The 22824-nt window shown below is 48.3% G+C and overlaps 9 protein-coding genes across 9 annotated transcripts; 5 read left to right on the top strand and 4 right to left on the bottom strand.

The window, feature by feature from the left end:
* Positions 1 to 63: 63 nt before the first annotated feature.
* JR316_0003411 (Autophagy-related protein 9) lies at positions 64 to 3403 on the top strand (the record flags this gene model as incomplete). Its single annotated transcript, XM_047889184.1, has 8 exons — positions 64 to 884; positions 939 to 1058; positions 1110 to 1245; positions 1295 to 1686; positions 1739 to 1838; positions 1889 to 2067; positions 2119 to 2383; positions 2435 to 3403. The coding sequence occupies 8 exons, from the start codon at positions 64 to 66 to the stop codon at positions 3401 to 3403; spliced, it is 2982 nt and encodes a 993-aa protein (XP_047751558.1).
* Positions 3404 to 3487: 84 nt separating this feature from the next.
* JR316_0003410 (Increased rDNA silencing protein 4) lies at positions 3488 to 4656 on the bottom strand (the record flags this gene model as incomplete). The annotated part of the gene is made up of 2 exons (XM_047889183.1): positions 3488 to 3701; positions 3746 to 4656. The coding sequence occupies 2 exons, from the start codon at positions 4654 to 4656 to the stop codon at positions 3488 to 3490; spliced, it is 1125 nt and encodes a 374-aa protein (XP_047751557.1).
* Positions 4657 to 4706: 50 nt separating this feature from the next.
* On the top strand, positions 4707 to 5237 carry JR316_0003409 (UPF0045 protein; the record flags this gene model as incomplete). Its single annotated transcript, XM_047889182.1, has 2 exons — positions 4707 to 4877; positions 4980 to 5237. 2 exons carry the CDS (start codon positions 4707 to 4709, stop codon positions 5235 to 5237), a joined length of 429 nt encoding a protein of 142 aa, XP_047751556.1.
* A 48-nt stretch (positions 5238 to 5285) lies between these two features.
* On the bottom strand, positions 5286 to 10146 carry JR316_0003408 (DNA (cytosine-5)-methyltransferase 4; the record flags this gene model as incomplete). The annotated part of the gene is made up of 19 exons (XM_047889181.1): positions 5286 to 5408; positions 5459 to 5563; positions 5611 to 5705; positions 5759 to 5818; positions 5872 to 6196; positions 6247 to 6508; positions 6558 to 6749; positions 6797 to 6813; positions 6866 to 6906; positions 6956 to 7128; positions 7179 to 7272; positions 7326 to 7611; positions 7658 to 8015; positions 8071 to 8328; positions 8387 to 8487; positions 8542 to 8943; positions 9026 to 9293; positions 9357 to 9853; positions 9910 to 10146. The coding sequence occupies 19 exons, from the start codon at positions 10144 to 10146 to the stop codon at positions 5286 to 5288; spliced, it is 3894 nt and encodes a 1297-aa protein (XP_047751555.1).
* A 198-nt stretch (positions 10147 to 10344) lies between these two features.
* On the top strand, positions 10345 to 13115 carry JR316_0003407 (DNA replication licensing factor mcm7; the record flags this gene model as incomplete). The annotated part of the gene is made up of 9 exons (XM_047889180.1): positions 10345 to 10393; positions 10443 to 10582; positions 10637 to 10696; positions 10747 to 10967; positions 11018 to 11343; positions 11395 to 11961; positions 12023 to 12413; positions 12469 to 13000; positions 13056 to 13115. 9 exons carry the CDS (start codon positions 10345 to 10347, stop codon positions 13113 to 13115), a joined length of 2346 nt encoding a protein of 781 aa, XP_047751554.1.
* A 236-nt stretch (positions 13116 to 13351) lies between these two features.
* On the bottom strand, positions 13352 to 16226 carry JR316_0003406 (Protease KEX1; the record flags this gene model as incomplete). The annotated part of the gene is made up of 5 exons (XM_047889179.1): positions 13352 to 14228; positions 14280 to 14783; positions 14838 to 14941; positions 14992 to 15525; positions 15591 to 16226. 5 exons carry the CDS (start codon positions 16224 to 16226, stop codon positions 13352 to 13354), a joined length of 2655 nt encoding a protein of 884 aa, XP_047751553.1.
* A 610-nt stretch (positions 16227 to 16836) lies between these two features.
* On the top strand, positions 16837 to 17688 carry JR316_0003405 (uncharacterized protein; the record flags this gene model as incomplete). Its single annotated transcript, XM_047889178.1, has 1 exon — positions 16837 to 17688. One exon carries the CDS (start codon positions 16837 to 16839, stop codon positions 17686 to 17688), a length of 852 nt encoding a protein of 283 aa, XP_047751552.1.
* A 1160-nt stretch (positions 17689 to 18848) lies between these two features.
* On the top strand, positions 18849 to 20887 carry JR316_0003404 (Glycylpeptide N-tetradecanoyltransferase; the record flags this gene model as incomplete). The annotated part of the gene is made up of 8 exons (XM_047889177.1): positions 18849 to 19250; positions 19312 to 19342; positions 19399 to 19526; positions 19576 to 19667; positions 19719 to 19835; positions 19890 to 20385; positions 20437 to 20715; positions 20765 to 20887. The coding sequence occupies 8 exons, from the start codon at positions 18849 to 18851 to the stop codon at positions 20885 to 20887; spliced, it is 1668 nt and encodes a 555-aa protein (XP_047751551.1).
* A 95-nt stretch (positions 20888 to 20982) lies between these two features.
* JR316_0003403 (Ubiquitin fusion degradation protein 1) lies at positions 20983 to 22695 on the bottom strand (the record flags this gene model as incomplete). Its single annotated transcript, XM_047889176.1, has 7 exons — positions 20983 to 21285; positions 21334 to 21487; positions 21549 to 22004; positions 22057 to 22345; positions 22408 to 22535; positions 22590 to 22636; positions 22687 to 22695. The coding sequence occupies 7 exons, from the start codon at positions 22693 to 22695 to the stop codon at positions 20983 to 20985; spliced, it is 1386 nt and encodes a 461-aa protein (XP_047751550.1).
* Positions 22696 to 22824: the final 129 nt, after the last annotated feature.

The raw sequence follows: 22824 nt of genomic DNA, 5'->3' as shown, positions 1-22824 counted from the left end.
TCAGAGAGGAAGCGCAGACGCGCGACTCTACAGCTCCAATAGTGCTCTTTTACACATTCTACCATGTCGAGATCTGGGTCTCGTTCTAAGCGCCAGTCTTCTTCGAGGGCGGCGCAAGCCTCTTACTCTCTAACGGCTTCAGCTGGTCCTTCGAGCTCGCGTCCCTTTCTCAGTATGCTCAATCCAATGAACAGCCAATATCACGGCTACACACAAGCCAACCAGGCTGTTCCCGAGGAGAATGAAGAGTATGATGAAAGTGCACCTCACGAAGATGTCGATTTGGAGTCTGGTCGTAGCACTATCTTTCATAACGCACACGAGGCGAAACCTTCGAGGCATGCCCAGGGAAAGCGTAGAGTGGCTTGGGACCCCGGTGCCTCGGAGATGAGCTCGTTCCACCCCAATATTCACAAAGAAGATAAGATGGTCGAACACGAGTCGTCAGACGACGAGGTTCCACAGAGTTTCAAGGTGGAGCCGACGAGTTCCCGCCCTGCTGTGTCGCCGCCTCGGTCTGGCGAGCAGCTGCTGAAACCAGAGTCTCGGAGAAATCATGCACTGTATACTAGCGAGGGAAGAAAGCTGCCACCATCCGCGCCTCCGGCCTTTGATAGATCCCCTTCATCTTCTCAATTCCCTCCAAGACCGGCAGGACTCGATGAAGGGAGTAGTAGAAGTCCCAATGCCACCTCCACAAGTCAGCGATCCAGTTCTCCTTTACGGCAAAACAGACCGACTATGCGTGGTTTAGACGAGTATGAGAAGGCTTTGTGGAACTGGGTCAATGTTTACAACCTTGATGCATTCCTGCAGGAAGTCTATGCCTACTACGAGGGAAAGGGGATCTATAGTATTGCGCTCTCTCGAGGGCTCAATCTACTGTATGTAATTTTCTGACTTGCTTTGTCTTGATGCTCAATGTGCAATGATAACAGAACTGTCGGGTTCGTTATCGGATTTTCGACGTTTCTGCTCGGATGCATAGACTACTCTAGCTTGCGGCGGCATAGCCATTCACAACTTTCCGATGTAATTGTTCCCCACTGCGTCTCAAGGTAAGTGTTACTTTTCGATCTGTGTGACGAGTCGCCCTTATGTTGTGTTAGATTCTCAGGATTCACACTACTATTTTTCTTGCTATTCATTGCATTCTATATCTGGCAAATAATATCATTTGTTCTTGGAATCCAACGCCTTGTTGACATGTACAAATTCTACACTTACCTTTTGAAAATTCCAGACGTAAGTATTTGTTTCGACAAAGGGGGTGTACACTCACTCATTCTGGCAGGCTGATATTCAAACTATCGCGTGGTCAGAGGTTGTCCGTAGAATTGGGGCCATTCGCGAAGAAAACCCTCTTACGGCTCTGTCTTCAAAGAAAGGTCGGACGTCAGACGACACAGCTACGGCGAAGCTAGACGCCCATGACATCGCCAACAGGATCATGCGACAGGAAAACTACCTGATCGCATTGTTCAACAAGGAGCTTTTAGATCTACGAGTGCCGTTACCGGCCGTACTGAAACGATTTATACCCGAGGAGGAAGGGAAGGGAAAGATGCTGACGCAGGCATTGGAATGGAATTTGAGGTTCTGTCTTATGGAATATCTATTTGACCAACATGGCAAAGTGAGAAAGGTGTTTTTAAAGTCGAAGAATCGGACTGTTCTTATCGAAGGGTAAGGGCTTTCTTTATCATGGCATGGTGTAATGTTTGACGGTGATTTGTAGGCTGAAGCGCCGCTTTATCTTTATGGGAATCCTTAATGCCATCTTTGCACCGCTAATAGTTCTTTATTATCTCATGTATTCGTTCTTCAGGTATTTTGAGGTAAGTACATGGCGTCATATATCTTGTGATTTGTTTTTAATGTGCACTAGCAATACCACAAAGATCCGTCGACCATCGGAAGCCGACGGTATACTCCTTTTGCGCAGTGGAAATTTAGAGAGTTCAACGAGCTGCCGCATATTTTTGTCCGACGGTTAGATGAGAGCTACCCAATTGCCAACATGTACATCGACCAGTTCCCAAACGAGAAGATTGCATTGGTGATGCGGTAGGTAGAACCACTTGGATTTCTTTTATAAAGTTACTAATTCTTCAATAGATTTGTCGCGTTCATCGCAGGGTCATTTGCAGCTGTTTTGGTGCTTGCTACGCTGTTGGACCCCGAGCTGTTTATCAACTTTGAGATTACACCGCATAGGAATGTGTTTTTCTATTTGGGAGTTTTCACTGCGACTGTAACAGTCGCGCGTGGGATGATACCAGAAGACAATCGTGTTTTCGACCCAGAACTGCTCATGTCGGAGGTGGTGAACTATACACATTACATGCCTGATCACTGGAAGGGCCAATTGCATAGCAAAAAGGTTTGATTATTTTAGGCTCAACGAATCTGGTCACTGATTATTTTGTTCCAGGTCCACCAAGACTTTGGCGAGCTGTTTTCGCGCAAAGTGCTCATCTTTTTGCAAGAAATCGTGTCCGTGATCCTGACGCCGTTCATCCTGTGGTTCTCACTGCCGTCATGTGCGCCCGCAATTGTCGATTTCTTCCGCGAATTCTCGGTACATGTCGATGGACGCGGGTACGTGTGCAGCTTTGCCGAGTTCAACTTTGAGCGGCACGGGAACGTCAAGTTTGGAGCGCCCGGACCAGCAACGCAAGGGAACGGGGACAACAGGAAGATGCTGTCGAACGAGGGCAAGATGGAGAAGAGCTTTTTGAATTTCAAAGCAGCAAACCCTGACTGGAACCCGGCGGACCCATCGGGCTCGCTGTACCTAAGTCGGATGGCGGACCTGAACGCGCACTTGCAGTACCCGCACTATCGACGGCGGTTTGGGGCGCAGGCGACGTACAAGCCCGAGTTTGGCAGCTCGGGGTATGGACTTGGGCACGAGGGCAGTGCGAGCAGCGAAGCGGGGCCTGCGGAGAGTGGGTACATGGAGAGGGACCGGGCGCACGAGTACGACCAGGCGATGCGGCACAGTCGGATGGCGGCTGCTGTGAGGAAGCGGGCGGGTGTAGGGGCGAGTATGGTGGGGATGTCGACGATGCTTGGAGCGGGCACGGTGATGGGCGATGGTGGGGTTGCTGCGTCGGTGTTTGGGGCAGGAGAGATTGCATCTGCACCGAGTGTGGTGCTCGGGGATTCGCGGGGGAGCGTGCAGCTTGCGGGGGGCTCTGGACGGATTGCGCAGGAGGACGTTGCGGCGGACGGCGGGGTTGGGAGCGGGCTGGGAGAATCGTACGTGGATGGGTCGAGCGCTCGACGTGCGGCGGGGAAAGTCGAGGAAGAGGAAGATGAGGGATTGGAGGACGGCGGGGTCCTTGGACTGTTGGCGCAAATCTATGGTAGGCGGGATGGAGGCGCTGTGGTCATGTAAATACATTGCTGTGACTGTTTTTTTGAATGCAAATTTATTATCAGCATGATTAATCTAAGTACAAAAGAAGAGTAAAATAGCAGGTCAGCGTAGAATGTCGCGCGGTCTATGAGAATGGTGCTGTCGATGTGCGCTGCTGGTCGAGCGCAGACTGTTGGAGCGGTAGGTCGCTGCGCCGTTGGTGGCGGACTTGATGGCGTGGGTTTGGGCGCGACGGAGCTCTTCGTCTATGCGCCACATGCCCTTTACAAACGCATCGATGTTGAGGGCGCCTTTTCCTGCGATGTCGCACTCGTTCCTGGGAGATGTTAGTGACGCGGTGCATGAGAGCAGGCGACTCACCAGATGTCGGCGAGTTGTGCGTTGGAGAGACGCGACTTTTTCCAGATGCAACGGACGATGGCGGCCTCGAGGACGTCGTCGGGGCCGACTGATTCGTCTACAGGTTCTGGGAGCTCATCGCCCGTTATGAGATCGATGGAGAGACCGCGCCAGCCGAGAGCGCGACGACCGCGTGCCTCGCCGGGGCTGAGAAGGGCAGGTTTTTCAGTGGAGGAGCGCTTCTGTGCGCGGCGACGCTGGATGACATTGGCGGTGAAGACGGCCTCGTAGCGCCTGCGTGCAGCGAGGGGCACGGGAGTTGGACGCTTTGTTTTCGCAGCGAGGGAGGAGTTGGTGGTGGCGATGCTGCGGATGGAGGAGCGGTCTGATGAGCGGGAGGGGAGGGGCGGGGGCAGTGGCTGTGGGGGCGGCGGGGCGGGGCGGCGGGGAGTGTAAGGCAGGGAGCTGGAGGAAGAGGCGGGGGAGAGGACGGGGGAGACGGGGCGGGAGGGGCGGGGCCGCTGGGGAAGCTTGGGGGGCTGGCGGGGCAGAACCCAGTCAAGAGAGTCGTCTGTAGTGTCGTCCTCGGCGGGCGCGGTGTCCGAGGAGAGGGAGACTGAGTGGAAGGACGAGATGGAGGACGATGGTCCGTGCGCTGTCTGCTTCCCTCCCCCAGGCACTGCCAGACTCGCTGGCTTGGGTTTTATCGGTGGCCGCGTCTTGCTCTTTGCTTCAAAGCTGATCAGCGGCGCAGTCGGCGTGCGTGCCCCGGGTCCGTCGTCGACGATCCAGTCGCTGTCTCTGAGATCGAGCAGCGATGTGCTCCGTCCGAGCTGCGGCGGCGATGGCGATGGCGATGGTGCTCGTGCTGGCGCTGACGCACGACCGCCGAGGGACTCAAAGGTGGAGATGCGCGATTGCACGGTGCTCATGGCCGTTGCAGATCAACAAGTTGGCCCGGCCCGCTTCCATCCACTCCACCATGTCAGAGCTCTACGCCGTCGCAGGTATTCCGCTTCTCTCCTCTGTTCTTTCTCCCAACCTCACTCCTCCAGACTTTTGTCTCATCCCCATAGGCACTGCCAACACCTCCGTCGCAGAAGAGGTCGCAGAATGCCAGCGCGTCCTCGCTGCCTCTGGCCTCACATACAAGGTGCGTTCCATATCTCATCCACTGCCCCACTCACCATCTCTTCCAGATGCAGTAAGTTTATTCACCTCTCCTCCTCCAAGCATCCATAAATCTCCCATCCAGCGGATATGGCACAAACCTCGGTTAGCAGTTTCTCGTTCTATCTCTTACATCTCGCTCACTGTCCCAGAGGGTCCTTGGTCAAAGGTCTCACAGGCAATCCACGACTGCCATGCCGCAGTGCACGCCAAAGGTGCTCTCCGCATCGCCACAGACATCCGCATCGGCACCCGCATCGACCGCGATATCACCCCAGGCCAGGGCAACGACGCCAAAGTCACCCGTGTCCAGTCCATCCTCGCCCAAGACAATTCTTCCTAGTTACTGTGTCCGATATATACATAACAAATAAAATAACAAGATCAAGTTTCATGCCTCCACGCTGCCCTCTCGCTCCGTCCGCTCCCATGTCTGCAGCAGCGCCTTTCCAAGCTCTTTTCCCAGCGCAAGCGCAAACGGCACCGCAACCGCATTGCCAATCTGCCGCAGTTGCTAAAAACACCCGTCAATTCATGTTCTTTAATCGTAAAACATCCACTCACATCAGCAACAATCTGACCTGCCCTTTTGTTCGATGATTCAAACACATAGTGGTCCGGGAACCCCTGCGACCGTGCTGCCTCTCGAACCGTGATAATCCGCTTTTGCTGCGAGGATTGTCAGCACTGTCATCAGTCTACTTTTCTTCACTTACTGTAGGATGTACAGGCCACTGCGACTTTGTAGCAGGCGAAAGCGTCGTCACAGCACATTTGAAATGCCCATTCCCATCCATCCTCCCGTAAAAAACTGCACAGTTTAATTTCTTTAAAAATGTCCAACAGCTATGCCAAACAGCTTACTTTTGCCTTTTGCATCTTTTTGCCTCATCCTTTTTGCTCCAAGCAGAATACCAGGGAGATCTGTGACTTGTCAGAAAAAAATAACCAACAAAAAAAAAAAAGTCCAAACTAACCTCGATGGTCAGCCAGCGGTCTCAGCGGCACATTCACTGTAGCCTCCACGATCCGCGGTGCAAACCGTGTCGTATACTGACCCGTCACCAGCTCGTCCTCCTCCATCCCCTGCCGCAGCCACTCCTGGTACCGGTTCTTTGGCGGCATCGGGTACTTTGCGCCCCCGGGGAACCCAGGCAGCGCGTCAAATACATACCGCTTCTCGCTGTCCGACATTGCGTCAAACCGCGGGATCTTCATATCATACAGCCGCCGCCTCGACTCCTCGCGGTCGCGCGTGCTTGACGCGATAATCCGATGCGGGTTGATCCAATCGAACGGTGGCTAAATCCAATTTTCAATTCACGATCCATCCAGCCCAGTGGGGCACGTACCAGGTCACCGATGGCATCATTCACCGTCCTCGGGCGGAGCGGCGCGTAGTTGTGGTGTTCCTTGCCCTTGCTCCTCGTCGGTGGTTCCAGACGACCACCGCTAGGCAGCTTCACACTCCATGCACGTTTCGGGAACGCGTACACAGGTACAGGGAACTGTGGCAATGGTTCCCCGCGCCGCGCGCCCCAGATGATCACCCGCCGCCGACTCTGCGGCGCACCGTAGTCTCCCGCTTGCAGGAGCCGGTAGCGCACCTGGTAGCTATTTGCCCAATGTTAGCGCGATACTAAAGCATGTAATAGAATCTTACCCGAGAGCAATGAGCGTTCTGAAGCAAAACTTGATCATCCCAAACTGCACGATGCGTTCCTCCACCCGGCCTGATGCAGTCTGCTGCTTTGTGTACAATTTGTGGTCCAAGAACCCAGCGACATTTTCCAGGAGAAAGTATTTCGGCTCGTAGTGCTCGACATAGCTAAGCATGTTACACGCCAGAGACGATCTACATCAAAGTTAGCGTTGCCTATCAACAAAGAAGTAAAAACAGACCTGATATCGTCTCGCCGCTGTGTTGCAGTTCCGTCAGCATTGCTTTAGCACAAAGACCCAAAAACGCACCTTTGAATGGTTCATCCTTGAGAACGACTGACACGGTGGACCTAGCATAGATTTCAACACAGGTATTCATACATACACCCCAAAACATACCACCAAAGATGAAATCCACAGGTTCACCCTTCTTCGGCAAAGGAGGACACATTGTCTTTTCATCGTTCGACTTCAAAGGACCTCTCTTGCCCTCGCTATTCAGACCCGTGATAGCGTGTTTGAGGAGGTGGTTGGTGTCCTGGCAGTAAACCTTCGTGTTGGGATGGTTCCGCCTGGACAAAAGTTACCAGACACGCCATACACTGAAAAGACCACGACTCACGCATACGTCTTTGCTGCCGACGGCGAAAACTCGACCGCATACCTCGTCTCCACAAAGCCTGAAAGATCCATCCCAATCCCAAGCCCGCCAGCGCCTTTGTTTCGCATTCAACACCCAGCGATATACGAGCAAAAAAAAGTAACGCACCAGAAAACAGCTCCATCCCAATCAATTTTTCATTCTTATCAGCAAGACGCGACGCTTGACCGATCACTTCCTGCTCCTTTGCGTAACAGGCTTTGCAGTAGGCCACTTTGGACTTTGAAATCGCGTGCAGGTTCTTGATGTCACCTTTGCTGTTCAGGTAGTAGTGGTCGTCGTGCGAGATCCACTCTTGAATCTTGCGTGGGTCGGTGAGGTGCAGTATATGGCATATCCCATCCAGCTGGTGCAGAGCAATATCCTCAATGTCATCCGTCATGAAAAGGCGTCTCTGCATTATCGTTAGTACCGCTATATGTAATCAGAAAACGGCACACCTCATCCGATACGAGATCCGTTTCCGAATCTGCAGTCTTCTTCTGGTGTTCGACATATTCGTCGTACCGGCCGAGCATATTGATAGAGATGCGGTCAGAGTCGTGCAAAGTGACGATCTGCCCAATCTCAAGGAGGCGACGGCCGTCCCTGGTCGGCTGGATGTAGACAAAGTCGTGCAGATGATAGTCCACACCGTCGACACAGACCCTGTCCGAATAATGTCGGGGTTCCTCATTAGCTTTCCGACGATCTTCCTCGTCACATGAGAAACAAGTGTAGCCTTCATCCAGATTGCTGAAGTCGAGGACATCCTCAGGGATATCACAGAATGAGGCGTCGTTCTCGTCGTGTAAAAACCTAGCATGTAAATATCAGCAAAAAAAGGAGGGAATGTCTGGAAAAGCCGTCGTACATGCAGTGAAAGTCGGTTGCATCTGGTGCACCGTTGTCTGGCGGCTCAGGATACCCTGGCTTCAAGTAGTTGACATCACACTTTTTGAATATAGAATTGACAGGAATGTGGTCGCAAGAATTCAAGAAGAATAAAGACTTTGAATGTGCGGCCTCTTGAAGTATCGTTTTGCTTCCATGGCTGAGCCAGACCCCATGCAGCATTTTATTTTTCTTTCCCTGTTCCAGCTTGTCGAAGAAATAGCGAATCTGAATGAACCTAAAAAGCGAGTATCGTCATTATATTTTGTAACTGGGACAAAAAGACATTGTCATACCAGTATCTATTCCCGTATTGGTTCACAGTTTGTGAAGATTTAGTCACAGCTGCATCGACTTTATAATTATCGTCGGGTTCGACCATAACTATATCGCCAATCTATACAGGCAATATATGTTAGAATAGCATACGCAGAATAAAGAGTGAACACACTTTGTAGACAATACCATCGACCGTCGCACTCTTAAATACCTTTCCTCCAGGAAAGCTATCACCCCAGACGATCTTCAACGGATCAGTATAATGCCCCTTGTGGCGCGGAAGTTTGACTGATGCAGTCTCGTCGACATCCTCCTGACGGATAGCTTCCATCGCCACGTGGAAGAAATCTTTGGCAATGTCGTTAACAGTGGCGGTAAGGAATGTTTTGTTGTTCCTGTTCCTAAGAATTTCGATTTCCTTGTTGCTGGATTTCGAAGTGAACGCAGGTCGTGATTTCTTTTCTTTCTTCGAGCGTTGCGATGAAATGTCGACGTCAAAATCGTAATGTTCAGGGCCCATGATTTCTCGAACTGCAGGAACTCTCGAAATCTTGATGGAGTTTTCAAGGCAAATCTCTGATAAAGATGAAATTAAATATGCCATCTATGTTTGAAAATCAGAACGAGGTATTTGTAGAGTGTTTGCTTGTTCGTACAGTTTCATCAGAGTTTAAATCTTGATCTAACTCTAAATTGCGGCCAAGGATATCAGACGCTGAGATTGGACCCGAATCTTCTTCTGCATCAATGTCCTGCAGATTTTCCTTGAACTCTTCATATGTTAATCGATAATTTTTGAGACAAGAATTGATAAAGAGATGGAGTATTCGGTGACTTGTCCAGAAGGGAGCGAAGTAAGGAAGGTAACTAGCTGAAGGAATTCCCAGTATGTACCACGCGTACTTTGTGCGAATGTAGATTTTGCTATTATACAAATGAATGAGAGAACTGAATACACTTGGGAAGGAGATGAATGAGAAAACTCACGGGTCGAGGACCTTTTGACCCTCCAACAGATTGTGGACACAGAATTCAAGGATTTTGGAAAGCTGCAGCCTTTCCACAGAGGTTTCATTTTCGTCAGTGTCTTCCGCCGAAAGTACTTCATCTTCCTCGCTGTCCGGGTCTATCCATGCCTTCGCCACCCCAGAAGCACTGTATTTTGTGTCAGAGGAGTCCAAAAGGAGGAGCTGAGCCAAATGGATTATTTCCCTGGTTGCTGTATTATAAATGGTGTAGTCATCGAGAATACGGACGGGTATATCGCCATTAGTCTCATCCAAATCTTCAGGAGAGGTCTCGTCTGGCAAAGGTGATTCATCTTCGACAATTTCATCGTGGTCGGGAACGTAGTAACCAACGGCTGGGCCATCGCCATGAGAGAAAGCACCCAAGCTAGGAGAACGACGCGCAGCTTCATCATATTCAGATTGATCTTCATCTGTGATAGCTTGTTGACCAATAATTGTTTCGGATTCAGGCGGCTGTGGTTACCACAGGTGAATCGACAATTTCATTTCACCAAGATGGAGAGACGCACATTGTTGGTCAGAAATTCTGAGCTAGCAGTGGTTTCCTCATCCTCTGATACTGTGTTCAATTTCCTCCTCTTTCTCGGAGATCGCGTGAATGTTTCTAATTCACTGGATCCCGATTCATGCTGCTTCCCAGAAGATGGGGACCTAACAGAACTTGTTGGAGAAGGCAAACGCCTACGAGTTCCTGTTTTACGTGGAACAATGATTTCGACATAGGGAACGAGACGATATGTGCTCATATGTATAATCGGAGATTAGGATGCGGCGTCCGCGAGAGTTGACGGCACTGAGGGACGCGACTTACACGCGACAAACACCAGTTCATGTCCGATATGCTCAATTTGGCATATGGTCACGGACGTCACACTGTTAGTGACCGTGTCGTGCATAATTTTAAATGCCGACGACAAGGCCGCCTTCCCCACTACCACATCAACATGTCCCTCCCGGTTGAGCACATCAGTATCAAGTACGACGATGAAAAAGGTGATAACGCACGCACGATCTGTCTTTAGTTAGGCTTATTGCTCTCCAGACCGAATCAAGGACTTTTTGTCAAAATTCAAAGGGACCCCAGGAAAAGACCTTGAACAAGACTTCGCTAATATCGGCATTGAGGATGAACAAGATGACGCAGACGCAGAGACACGGTCTCTGAAGTATATGAATCAACTGGTACGCGTCTTAACCTGTTTTGACGCGTCGATTACGCGACTGATCCCCGTTCAGCAACAAATTGCCAATCGCGACCAGCAAATGCTCGTCATCGACCTTGAAGATATCCTGACAGTAAGACTTCATGTTTCTTGTAGATTCAACTCATAATACCATCTATTTAGCACGAACACACTGCATCTGAACTTGTGTCCCGCATTCGAAATAACACGAGGCGATATGTCACCCTCTTCAGTGAAGTCGTCGACAAACTCATGCCACAACCGACCAAGGATATCAGTGATCAAGATGAAGTCATTGATGTTATTTTGCACCAGAGGCGTGAGCGTAACGAGCAAATGGAAGGCTCTCAAGACATGTTCCCAGAACATCTGCTTCGAAGATAGTGAGTTCTCACCTTGTTGACAAACTAGACCATTCTCATCGGTTGGTCAGCAACTTGTACTTCAAACCACTGGCATCTGACCTACCAATAGCTGTTCGCGAAGTGAAAGGCGCCTCTTTAGGCCGATTGATCACGGTACGAGGGATTGTGACGCGTGTATCCGAGGTCAAGCCTCTTTTGCAAGTGAACGCGTATACTTGCGATAGCTGCGGGTCCGAAACATTCCAAGATATCTCCAACAAGACCTTCACCCCCATTTTCGATTGCCAAAATGAAAATGAGTGTAAAAAAAATGGCATTCGTGGATCATTACACATGCAGACAAGAGCCTGTCGCTTTAGTCCATTCCAGGAAGTTAAAATTCAGGAAATGGCAAGTACTGCTTGAATCATATTCGCTAGACGATTTCTTACACGATTACAGCCAGATCAAGTCCCTGTGGGTCATATACCCAGATCAATGACAGTCCACGTTAATGGCAACCTCACCCGTCTCATGAACCCGGGAGATATTGTACACTTAGGAGGCATCTTCCTTCCTATCCCGTACACCGGTTTCCAGGCCATCCGCGCAGGTCTCTTGACAGACACCTACCTCGAAGCTCATCATGTTTATCAGCTTAAAAAACAATACGCCGAGATGGAAATTACCCCAGAAATGGAACGCAAAATTGCTGACCTCCGACGTGATCCAAACCTATACGCAACTTTATCGCAAAGTATCGCCCCTGAAATATATGGTCACGACGATGTCAAGAAAGCCCTTCTTCTATTGCTTGTAGGAGGTGTCACTAAAGTTACAGGAGATGGCATGAAAATTCGTGGCGACATCAACATCTGCTTAATGGGTGACCCCGGTGTGGCCAAATCCCAGTTGCTCAAATACATCTCCAAGATTGCTCCTCGAGGTGTTTATACCACTGGAAAAGGTTCTTCAGGTGTTGGTCTGACAGCAGCCGTCATGCGCGACCCCGTAACGGACGAGATGGTGTTGGGTCAGTCGAAGCATTTCCCCTCTCTTTTGTTGTTACCGTTTCACTTACTCCTTTGTTATAGAGGGAGGAGCCCTTGTGTTAGCGGACAACGGTATCTGTTGCATCGATGAATTCGACAAAATGGAGGAGGCAGACCGAACAGCTATTCATGAGGTTATGGAACAACAAACAATATCCATAAACAAAGCAGGCATTTCGACAACCCTCAATGCCAGGACGTCAATTCTAGCGGCAGCTAATCCTTTGTATGGACGATACAACCCAAAGATATCTCCAGTCGAAAATATCAATCTTCCTGCTGCCTTGCTGTCCAGATTCGATCTTCTGTTCTTGATCTTAGACAAGCCAACGAGAGATGGAGACGAGCGACTTGCTGAGCATGTCACTTATGTACACATGCACAATAGACACCCTGAACTTGAGTTCGAGGTGATTGAACCTAATGTCATGAGGTATTTTCTCTTTGCTGTCTGCATTAAGTTACATATTTATCTCACAATCACTTAGACACTACATTGCTCTTGCACGACAACGACGACCTACCGTTCCTAGAGAGGTTTCCAGCTATGTTGTTGACTCCTACGTCCGCCTTCGCAAGATGTCCAAGGACGAAGAGCTACAGAACAAGTCCCACACATATACATCTGCTCGTACACTCCTTGGCATATTGCGTCTTGCACAAGCTCTCGCTCGTCTCCGGTGGGCAGATGTTGTTGAGCATGCCGATGTGGATGAAGCTCTTCGGTTAATGGAGTGCAGCAAAGAAAGTCTCGTGGATGAGGATGACCGCGATATCGACATCGACAGGTCTCCGATCAGTCGACTCTTCCGATTGATTAAGGATATGACTGGACTCTCTGAATCTTCAGGGGGCCGAGCGAAACGCCAAAAGAGACTTGGAAAAGGTCCTGGAGGCGAGCGTGACATGGATGTGGATTCTGAAGAAGAGGATGGTCGCGTTTTATCCTTGGTTGACATTCGTGCAAGAGCATTGAGTTCAGGTTACACTGAGGCTCAATTGATGGAAACAATCACTTCGGTAAGTCGGCCATGGTTCTATGACAATGTTTTTCTCATTTACGTTATTTTTACAGTATGAGGATCTTGGTATCTGGATTCGAGTCGCAGGAGGAAACAAGCTCCAATTCATCTGATTGTCTCACTCCTTTTGTACACTCAACTTGCTGTTTTCTTTGCGCTGGATACCAACACAAATCCTCGGATGCACGTGTACCATAGATGTTGTCTGATCTTTCTCGTTGATATATTTTCATACTGTTTTGATGTTGTCTTCAGTTAATATTACCAGTATTTATGTAGTCCCTGATGCCCTGAAAATGAATTAATGTTCTACGGTATAATATGGTACAAATTGCGTTAGTCGTCAAAGTCACTCTCGTGAAGCATGCTCCCAGCTACCATCGGCACTCCCCGTTGGACTAATCACTTCTTCAGGTGTCGATGCATCTCGTGCTTTCATTTGCGTTTCGTGTTCATGATTGCTGGGTTCATCGTGGTATAATCGAGTATGACCGGGAGTTGCTGTTGGAGGATCATCGTCGTCCAAGAATCCTGAATGGAACCCGATTCCGTCTGCGCCGCGTGTCAGAGGTTGTCTGAGTGCCGTAGTCTCGTCATCATCATCGTCTGACACCTCTCCGAAAGCATCGTAGAGCTCCCTTGTCGTACGAGGTCCCCCAGATATTGAAGTTCCCAGAGCAGACATTGAAACGTCATTGTCATTGTTTAAAGCAGTATACTGTGCCGCTTTCTGAGCCACCCTGCGTCTCCAAAAGAAGACCCCAACGCCAATGCCAAATAATGAAACAGCCCCTAGAGCACCGAAAAACCATTTCTGGCCAGTGACCAGCGACGACATATCTGAGAACCAGCCAAAGTCAGGCGTTCCAGATATCAGAGGAGAAGGTGCAGTTGTTGGTGAAGGTTGAGTTTCAGCAGCTGAGGAAAAAGCGGGCTTGGAATTTTCTCCAGTCGCCACGGCATGGTCGCTCGGAAGGTTCGCTGTTGGTTTAGGGTGTTGCCTAGTTGATGTTGTGGTGGTGGGAGGAAGTACAATGATCGGCCTATGGGGAACCTCGACGGGAGGTAACACATCAGCTACTAGGGGAACTTCATACTTGATTGCTTGTGTCGGGTCAATGGTAGACCCCCATAATATCATATTCCACCCTAAGAATGAACCATTACTTTGAGCATTGTTTTGATCTTTCACTTTGATAGTCCAGTCCCCGACAGGATTTTCACCCCTAATTACAAAGTGAGCTAATTTTTAACGAAGGGAAACAGGATGAACAGACCAATGCTTGACCGACATAAACATCCATCCAGGATATCCGGAGGTATCCCTGTCTGCCGTGCGACGTCCGCCAAGTACACTCTTGATTCCGTTTGGACTCATGATTTCAACTTCCACTTCTCCGCGAGATGCATGTTGTATCCAAACTCTGACATTAATGTGCTCAAGGGCCTCCAAATTGTTTTCTTCCATCATTTCTTTTGTGATCGTCATCTTGCTCTCAATACCATTCGGAGGTATAAATTCGCCACCTTTGAATACCTTGTCATCACCAAAAGTCCCATTGTTGAGCTGAATGGTTTTGGTTTCAAGCCAAGCTTGAGGTTTGACGAGTTTCCATGTCTGGGCCGCCTTTACGTATCTGTAGCCATCCAGAACACCAAAGCCATACTTGTAACTGTACCGACGACCGCTTGCTGTCTTTTCCCAATCCGGATCATCTTTATTTATCTCTTCAGCCGTTTTAACGCAAAGATGTTGAATATCCCGCCAAGTCAAGTCAGGACTGGTTACGGCCATGATCAATGGAGAAAAAGGAAAATGATTGAAAACGCCGTACCGCGCTTCTAATGCTAATGCAAAAACCCCGACGGCGTTGGGAGCAGCAGCAGATGTTCCGCCATGAGTCGTCGCACAAACGTTTTTACCTTTGTCAGTAGTAACCTAAACAAAACTTGAGCAGCGATTTTATGTATATTACTAAATGAACCCACAATCTGATGATTACTGCCTGAGCTATATGCCACAATCATGTTCGCAGCACAAGGCTCCGAGTAATATGGATGCAAGCCCTTGTAGTCGACAGCTGACACCGTCACGGAATAAATGCTATTTGTGTAACCATCGAAATTGCACTGGTCCCCATGAGCTGCGCCGTTCCCGCTGGCAAAGACGAATATTGATCCTTTACCTCCCCTTCCGTTGTTGATTCCATTAACAACTGCCTTCTGGATCAAGTAATTCGGTCCTTCCATAGACATTCCATTATCTGGCGGGCCCCAGCTGCAACTATATATTGACACGTTCTGGAAGCCATAATTAAGGGCGGCTGCTTCATCGACGTCCGAGATGGGGCCAGAAAGGATTCTGACACCAGCAACCTTAGAATCATAGGCTATTCCCACACCACATACGTTATTTTTCTCAGCCGCGATTTGACCTGCGCAGCGCGTTCCGTGATGATCGTCGTAATTCTTGGGAGTAGGCAGTTTTTCGTGATCGTTGAAGTCGTATGAATTGTCAGCATCCTGCAAAATGTATCAATAGTTAAGAAAAGAAAGTGCATGAACTTGAACAAACAGAAAGAACTCACAAAATTGGACGATAAATCTTCGCTCTCGTAATCCAAACCGTCGTCTACTAAAGAGGATATAACACCTTTACCAGTAAGTCCCATATCCCATACACCTGTGACATTCATCATGTGCTCTGGATATTCTTCATTGACAAGGTGCCATTGTTTGCCAAACATTGGGTCTTCTATTCCAAACCGTGCAGCCACGGCTTTCGATGAGGTGGAGGCGGAGGGGGTTATTGGCGGAGGCGCGCGCTTAGTTCTTTGGCGTAGAGTTTGCAAGGAGAGATAATCCACGGAGGAGACAATCCGTTGAGCCAACTGGGTCTCCTCAGAACGTATTTCCAGAGACGAGTCTGCTTGCCGCTTAAATGCCTCAAACCTAGAGAGCACAGGATCGGAGACATCTCTGGTAGTAAGGCGTGTATCCTTGAGCTGTTTGACAATCCAGTGGTCTTGAAGTTCACCGGCTTGTTCTACAAGTTCGACTTTCAAGGCTCGTACAACATCGTCCAGCGATGCCCCTGAAGTGAGGAATGGGTTGTGACGAAGAACGTAATAATTGTGGGTGTCGTATGTACGTTTTGTCGGGGTAGCGGTTATACCTAGCAGAAGAGAGGATAGGAGTACCCAGGCGACGAGCATCGTTGCCATTGGGAGAGTATTGAAGGTGAATCGAAAATGTTGACGCACCTTGGGCTTCATCATTCCCAATACAGAAATAGTTTCCCTCGTACGCAGCCGACAGGCAACATTCTTGCCCGCACACTTCTCACCTTAATTCTTCGCGCAAATCAAGACAAGAATCTGTTCGCAAAGTATCTTGCAGCCTCGATAGTTGGTCTTGTGCGTTATTCGAATTGGGATTGGGAGACTCGTATTGACTCAGGTCTATGACTCTTATAATTGCAATGCGACGACTTTGAACCATCTGCCCAGATCCTTGTTCTAGTTTAGTTCGACTAAGGATTTGTTGTCTGTCTGTTGTCTGTGTGTGTCTTCGGTGCTACGACAGTCACCCATGTTTCTATGTGGATCCGGTAACGCGGTGAAATATCGATCTAAAGTTATCGATCGACTTCTCTCAACCAAATACTTCAACATGGCTGATCTTGACGTTTTATACGGTCGTTGACATCGTATATGCGCCTTTTCTTTTTATTCTTTGGTATTTATACTCTCTCCTTGTAATCGCCATGGCTGGTAGGTACAACCCCCGGCCAACCCAACCGTATAACATCGGCTGACGCAGCGCACTCCAGCGATGAACAGATTTCAGCCTCAATACTATCCTTATATACCTCCAGAAGTCCTTCGTCCATATGAAGATATCCCACCAGGTGTTCCCCCGGGTCGTATCACTTCTGTTACGGAGAATGGAATGCGGATATTAAAGCCATTTCACGATGAAAGTTTAATGTTCTGCATTCCCGCACGAAACCCACCACCTCCAAACGCGTGGTTGAGGACACCTCCGCCATGGTCCACAACACTGTTGCCGGGCATCACCCCGTCCAATCCATATGCATCACCAATGCAATGGCAGCAACCTCTTGCTTCTGCACCACCATTAGAACTCAATCCTCAATTATCGATAAATTTTGATAACCCAGTACATCCCTGGATCTTTTGGGACATTACGCATCCTCCAGAAATTTCTGCGCGCCTCTATGATCGACCCTTCTTGCATCGGGTACAACCCAACTTCGAAGATCCTGCATTCACGACCAGGATTAGGAAGGTCAGACTCGTGTCTACCCATCCCGTCCTTTCATATTGGATGAAACGCTGGGGATTGTTGACCATCAGATCGTCGGAAAATCTTACTGTCGGCGATGTCTTGAATGCAATTTACAAGTACCTCCGTGAGCTCTTGACTCCAGATGATATTTCTCATATCAATACAGTACCTGGCAATCAAAAGTCCTTGCGCCTCGCTCTCAAAGAACGCGCAAAAGACAGCCGTGCAGTCGAAGCAGTGGTCATCGCCCAAGGGTATCGGCGTGTTGACGTATTGGGCGGACACCGACGATTCCAAGGATTGCATGTACAATTTCCACCTGAAGGATCGTGGCAACTTTCCTTGTCGTTGCTTCCTGGACCTGTTCCTCCTTAAGCTTGTTGAAGCGTCTCCTTTAATTTCTGCATCCCTGTGCTTTCCCGCTTTTTTCATGTTCCATTTCTGGTCCTTCCGTTGCTCTTGTCGATGTCATTCTGAGGTTTACAGCATGTCTTTTTATAATAATCCTTTTCCAAATAGTCTCACTGTTTTGTGAAGAGCAGACTTAATTGCGCACCAATCCGAAATGTCTTTCATGTTATAGAACTTCGGAACATCTTTGAATTTTAGCTTAATCTTATCTCAGGAAAGTTGTCGGTGATATTCAAAGCACCCGCTTGTGTTTCTCTGTCGAAAGAAACAGTTGTTCCTTGCTATCCGGCACGCAGCCAGCGTTACCAATGGTATTACTGTCAACAATCGATGGCTAACCCTCCTCATGGCTTCCGACAAGACATGCCGGCGCATACAACTGTTGGTAGTGGTTTCGATTACCCCCTTGCATGCTTATTTTTATGAATACCAGTTTGTAGTCGACAAGTCTCGTTGAGAACACTGTTGATGATATCCGAGTCTGATGAGGAACCCTTTTATGTCGCCAGGCGATAGACCTAGCACGTAACAAAACATCAACACCTTCGAGGATGGATGTAAGAAGGCCGCCTATTGCAGTCAAAAACAGAGGCAAGGTCAAGTAAATAAAAGACTACTTATTTCTATTTTCTTTGGCTTCATACAATTGGCAATAGTTAATAAATGGGCAATGAAATGTACGTCATACCACAATGTGTCACATTCCTATTACACATTTAAAGCCTTCAAAACAAAATTAGCTGAGGTATCAGGGTGAGGTTCTCCGATGTACCACCGAAAGCCAGAGGTAAGCCGCCTTCAGGTGAGATTAATGACAATACTTACCATGCACTGTCGGCCATAACGGCCTTCAAATGGTAGCCCCAATCAACAATTCAACCCAGGAAACAGGGCAGAATTAAAGAGGTTTACATTAGACATAATTAGCGTCAGCACGAAAGTATCGACATATATAGAGAAGATCTTTATTGTAGAAATTCTGTGCAAGACAGATGAATTTGTTTGGTGCAATGGTGTTCAGTGGTTCGGAAACATACGGCCCGTCTTCCCGGACTGAGAGTTACTGTGCTTTTGGTACTCGATACGCCATCAGTATCACGATTAGAATTCTTCCTTCTACTAACATGTCTGCTCCCTCGAAACAAAAAGAAAAGGCTCCCGAAGTCATTGACGCGACTGGAGATGTTGAGTCTGATGACGATCAATCTGGCTCCGATGCCGAAGTCGAAGGAGACACCAACGTTGATGCATTGCAAGCACCTTCTACGTCGGCATCCCAGAAAAAGAAGAAGAAAAAGAAATCCAAGGCTAAGAAAGTACTTGATGCTTTACGGGGGAAAGACGAAATTCCCAAAGAAGTCGTTGAACAAGTACTGGATAAAGTTAAGGCCGAAGGGGGTGTAGGAGTAGCTGATGCTAATATCGACAATGTTCGACAAGCTTTACAACAGATGAAGATTATGGATGTGGCCCAAGGAAAGGCTGGAATAGGAGGGTTTAATAAGAAGGATATGGGAGAACATAAGGTGGGTTCTTCCATGATGATTTTTACCTCTCTTTCGTAACTCCTTGTGATGGTTCGTATAGTTCTGGTCTACTCAGCCTGTACCACAGCTTGGTAAGGCATTGAATAGGAACACTTATACACTGTATACTTACCTATGTATACAACAGGGGAAGGTCCTCCTACAGAGGATGGTTTTATTGAACCCTCAAAGCCGCGCGAAGAAGTTCGTCAAGAGCCATACCCGCTCCCTAAAGATTTTGAATGGTCTACGCTTGATATCAAAGACCCTGCTCAGGTATGTCAGGTGGGACAGATCTCAATGTAAACTTATCGGCATGATTTAGAATAAAGAAGTCTACGATTTGCTGTCGCTCAATTACATAGAAGATGACCAGGCTGCTTTTAGATTCCAATACACTGCTGAATTTTTGACATGGTCAAGCCCCTTTAGCATCAAATCACGTTCCTTTCACTGAAAATATGATAGGGCCCTGACTCCTCCGGGATATCATAAAGAATGGCATGTTGGAGTGCGCGTTTCCTCCAACAAGAAACTGGTCGCATTCATCTCTGGTGTACCCCTTACATTGCGTGTCCGCAAACAGTGGGTTGATTAAAGCATAACTTCATGAATCATCCCCACTTATCTCATTTATAGTGTGATTTTGCTTAGCGAGATCAACTACCTCTGCGTACACAAGAAACTGCGTTCGAAACGATTAGCTCCTGTGCTTATTAAAGAAGTGACGCGTCAATGTCATCTCCAAGGCGTTTTCCAGGCCATTTATACTGCAGGGATTGTCATTCCCACTCCAGTCTCTGTTTGTCGTTATCACCATCGACTATTGAACATCCCCAAACTCGTGGACACGCATTTCTGCTACGTGCCCCGCCATATGACCCTCGCACGTATGGTTCGCGTCAACAAACTTGCTACTTCTACTGTTCTACCAGGACTGAGAGAAATGAGGGAGGAAGACGTTACGGCTGTTGCTGAACTGTATTCCAAATACATGCAACGATTCGATATGGCCCCAGTATTTGATATTGATGAAGTCAGGCACCAATTTCTAAGCGGAATGGGTCGTGGAGAAATCGGGAGTGCTGGACCTGGTCGCAGGCAAGGTCAGGTAACATGGGCATATGTTGTAGAGGTCAGCGAACCGCCGTTATAGTATTCAATGCTCTGATATCCGTTTCTTTAGGATCCCAACACGAAGAAAATTACCGATTTTTTCTCTTTTTACTCTCTGCCGTCAACAGTCATTGGGAATATTAACAATCCTATTCTTGATGCTGCATATCTATTCTATTATGCTTCGGAGACAGGTCTTCAAGGAGAAGGACCAGCGCAGGATGAGAATCTCAAGCAGCGTCTGTTGTTGCTGATCGGGGATGCTCTCATTGTCGCAAATGAAGCCAAATTCGACGTCTTTAATGCGTTGACTTTAATGGACAACATACCGATACTTCAAGATCTTAAAGTAAGTCGTAAAAACTTCCTGGCGGATTGTAATTGAACCATTTCTTCAGTTCGGACTCGGTGACGGGTTTTTGAATTTCTACTTGTACAATTGGCGGACATCACCCCTGGCTGGTATGAACAGTGAAGGAGATGTTGCTGCCGGAAGAGGCATCGGTGTCGTAATGCTTTAATAACCTTATTGGTGTAGTTCTGAATATACATATTGGCACTTAAAAGAGGTAATGATACAAGAAGAGAAGATCAAATCAAGATTAAACGAAAGTCATTAATCACTGTCAATCATGATAACATCATCATCGTCAACTCCCCAATCCTCAGGTGATGGGCTCCGTTCCACCTTCTTGTTCTTTCTTTGCGGCGGTTGAGGGACTCGTGCACCGCCCACGCCCACAGGCCCGTCTGAGGTGATAGGCTTTCGACCCAAAGTATGACCAGATGACCCCCAAGTATGCGTTGAAGCTGGCTCTGCTTGAGCCTTACCCTTGTTGTCAGTTGCTGGTGGGGCTGGCGGTTTTGCATTGGATCGACCACTTAATGTGTTACCTAAACCTGAAAAAGCGGGTCGCGGCTAGGAGAGCGTTGAGCTTTACAGCAACAAAAAAGAACATTGAATTACCTGGTTCGGTACCTCAGGAGAGCCAGGGGTAGGTTCGGGTGGTGTATACGCCTGCACATTGAAGCCAAAGAAAAGTTGGCCAAAAGGGAGATTCAAAGCAGCTGGTACTTTGACATCGGATTCTAATGTATTGTTGGAAACAATGCGATGATTACTGGAAGGAAAACAACTGTATGTTTAATCCGACGCAAAGCATTGAAAACAACAGAACTTACTCGGTCCTGATGATCTTGCTACCTTCTGGTACTTGTTCTGCTTTGCGATGACTGATGCCTTTCCCCTTTGTCTTTCTTCCCGCGAGGGTTTCGCCCTTTCCTTTGAAGCTTTCCCACTGATCACCGTCCTTACTCACGTTTGTCACCCCTGTGCTTGTGCCCGCAAATCCTCCACTTAAAGAAGATCCTGGTCGAGACGACCCAGGCGATTGCGAGTCGAGATCTATCTTCAGTTTCGAAGCCATGGTTGTTGGAGGTGCAGCTTTCGGCCTTTCTGGTTCCACGTATCCTACAGGAGGGGCGAAATCGACTTCCAGATCGGTATCAAGAACCGTAATTCCTTCTCCGCCAGGTCTTGTTTCCATTACTAGCAGGCCGAATACAATGGAGTTGTATGATATTTCAACGATATCGCCTTGAGTGAGTGTTGTGAAGTTGCGCATCGCGCTTTCAAGGCTGCGATGTATGGTCAGAGAAAAGGAGTACCAAATAGTCATCCCGGACTTACACTGCTTTAGGATCGGAAATTTCGAGGAAGTGTACGGATTGAGCCTGCAGCTTGACAAATTTCCCCTTGGGTAACTCTGTACCAGTGATTCGAATTGGGTCACCTTCGTTCAAACGCAATGTTTTCATCATCCAATATGGTAGGTGAACAACACCCTCCTCAGCTGTAAATTCCAGGACACCTGCGTGAGTTGAAGCCGCAGGATTAGCTGGATTTCGCAGCTTGAACATCCAAGGCGATTCAATTTCGAGATTACTCAAATTTGCGAGCGCGGATTGCGGCATAATCACTAAAGAGAAAAAAGTTGTCAGACAGTTGAAATCGTTTATTAATGGCATGGATGACGCGTACGTTTACCACCATACGAAACATGCTCCCTCTCTCTCCCGGGAAGCATGGCCATACTGTACGCTTTAAGATATTCGTCATAAGCTCGTGGATTGGCTCGCCTTGGGGGTCCATAACCTGCATGGAAGCCACTAATTGAACGATGAGGTTATGCGCTGAGATTGTATATGACGCGTTGCACATACCCAACCATCTGACCAAGAATACCCCCAGGTCCATTTGGATTGCCAAACTATCGAGAGTTTCAGCACATTAGAGTTATACATAGTAGGAGCAACTCACAAAGGCCATGTTGCTTGAGTTCTGGAGTGAAGTACAGATGCTGGTGGTTGAAGACAAGTCAATTAACGGCCTGCCCGATCTGGATAGAGATATGACTGGACAGCGTGCCATCAGTCACACCCCGTAACGCGATTACCC

Source organism: Psilocybe cubensis, chromosome 3 (genome assembly GCF_017499595.1).
Source record: "Psilocybe cubensis strain MGC-MH-2018 chromosome 3, whole genome shotgun sequence".
Classification (NCBI taxonomy): Eukaryota; Fungi; Basidiomycota; class Agaricomycetes; order Agaricales; family Agrocybaceae; genus Psilocybe; species Psilocybe cubensis.
Note: the sequence above shows the minus strand (reverse complement) of the source record. Positions and strands in the feature narration are given on the sequence as shown.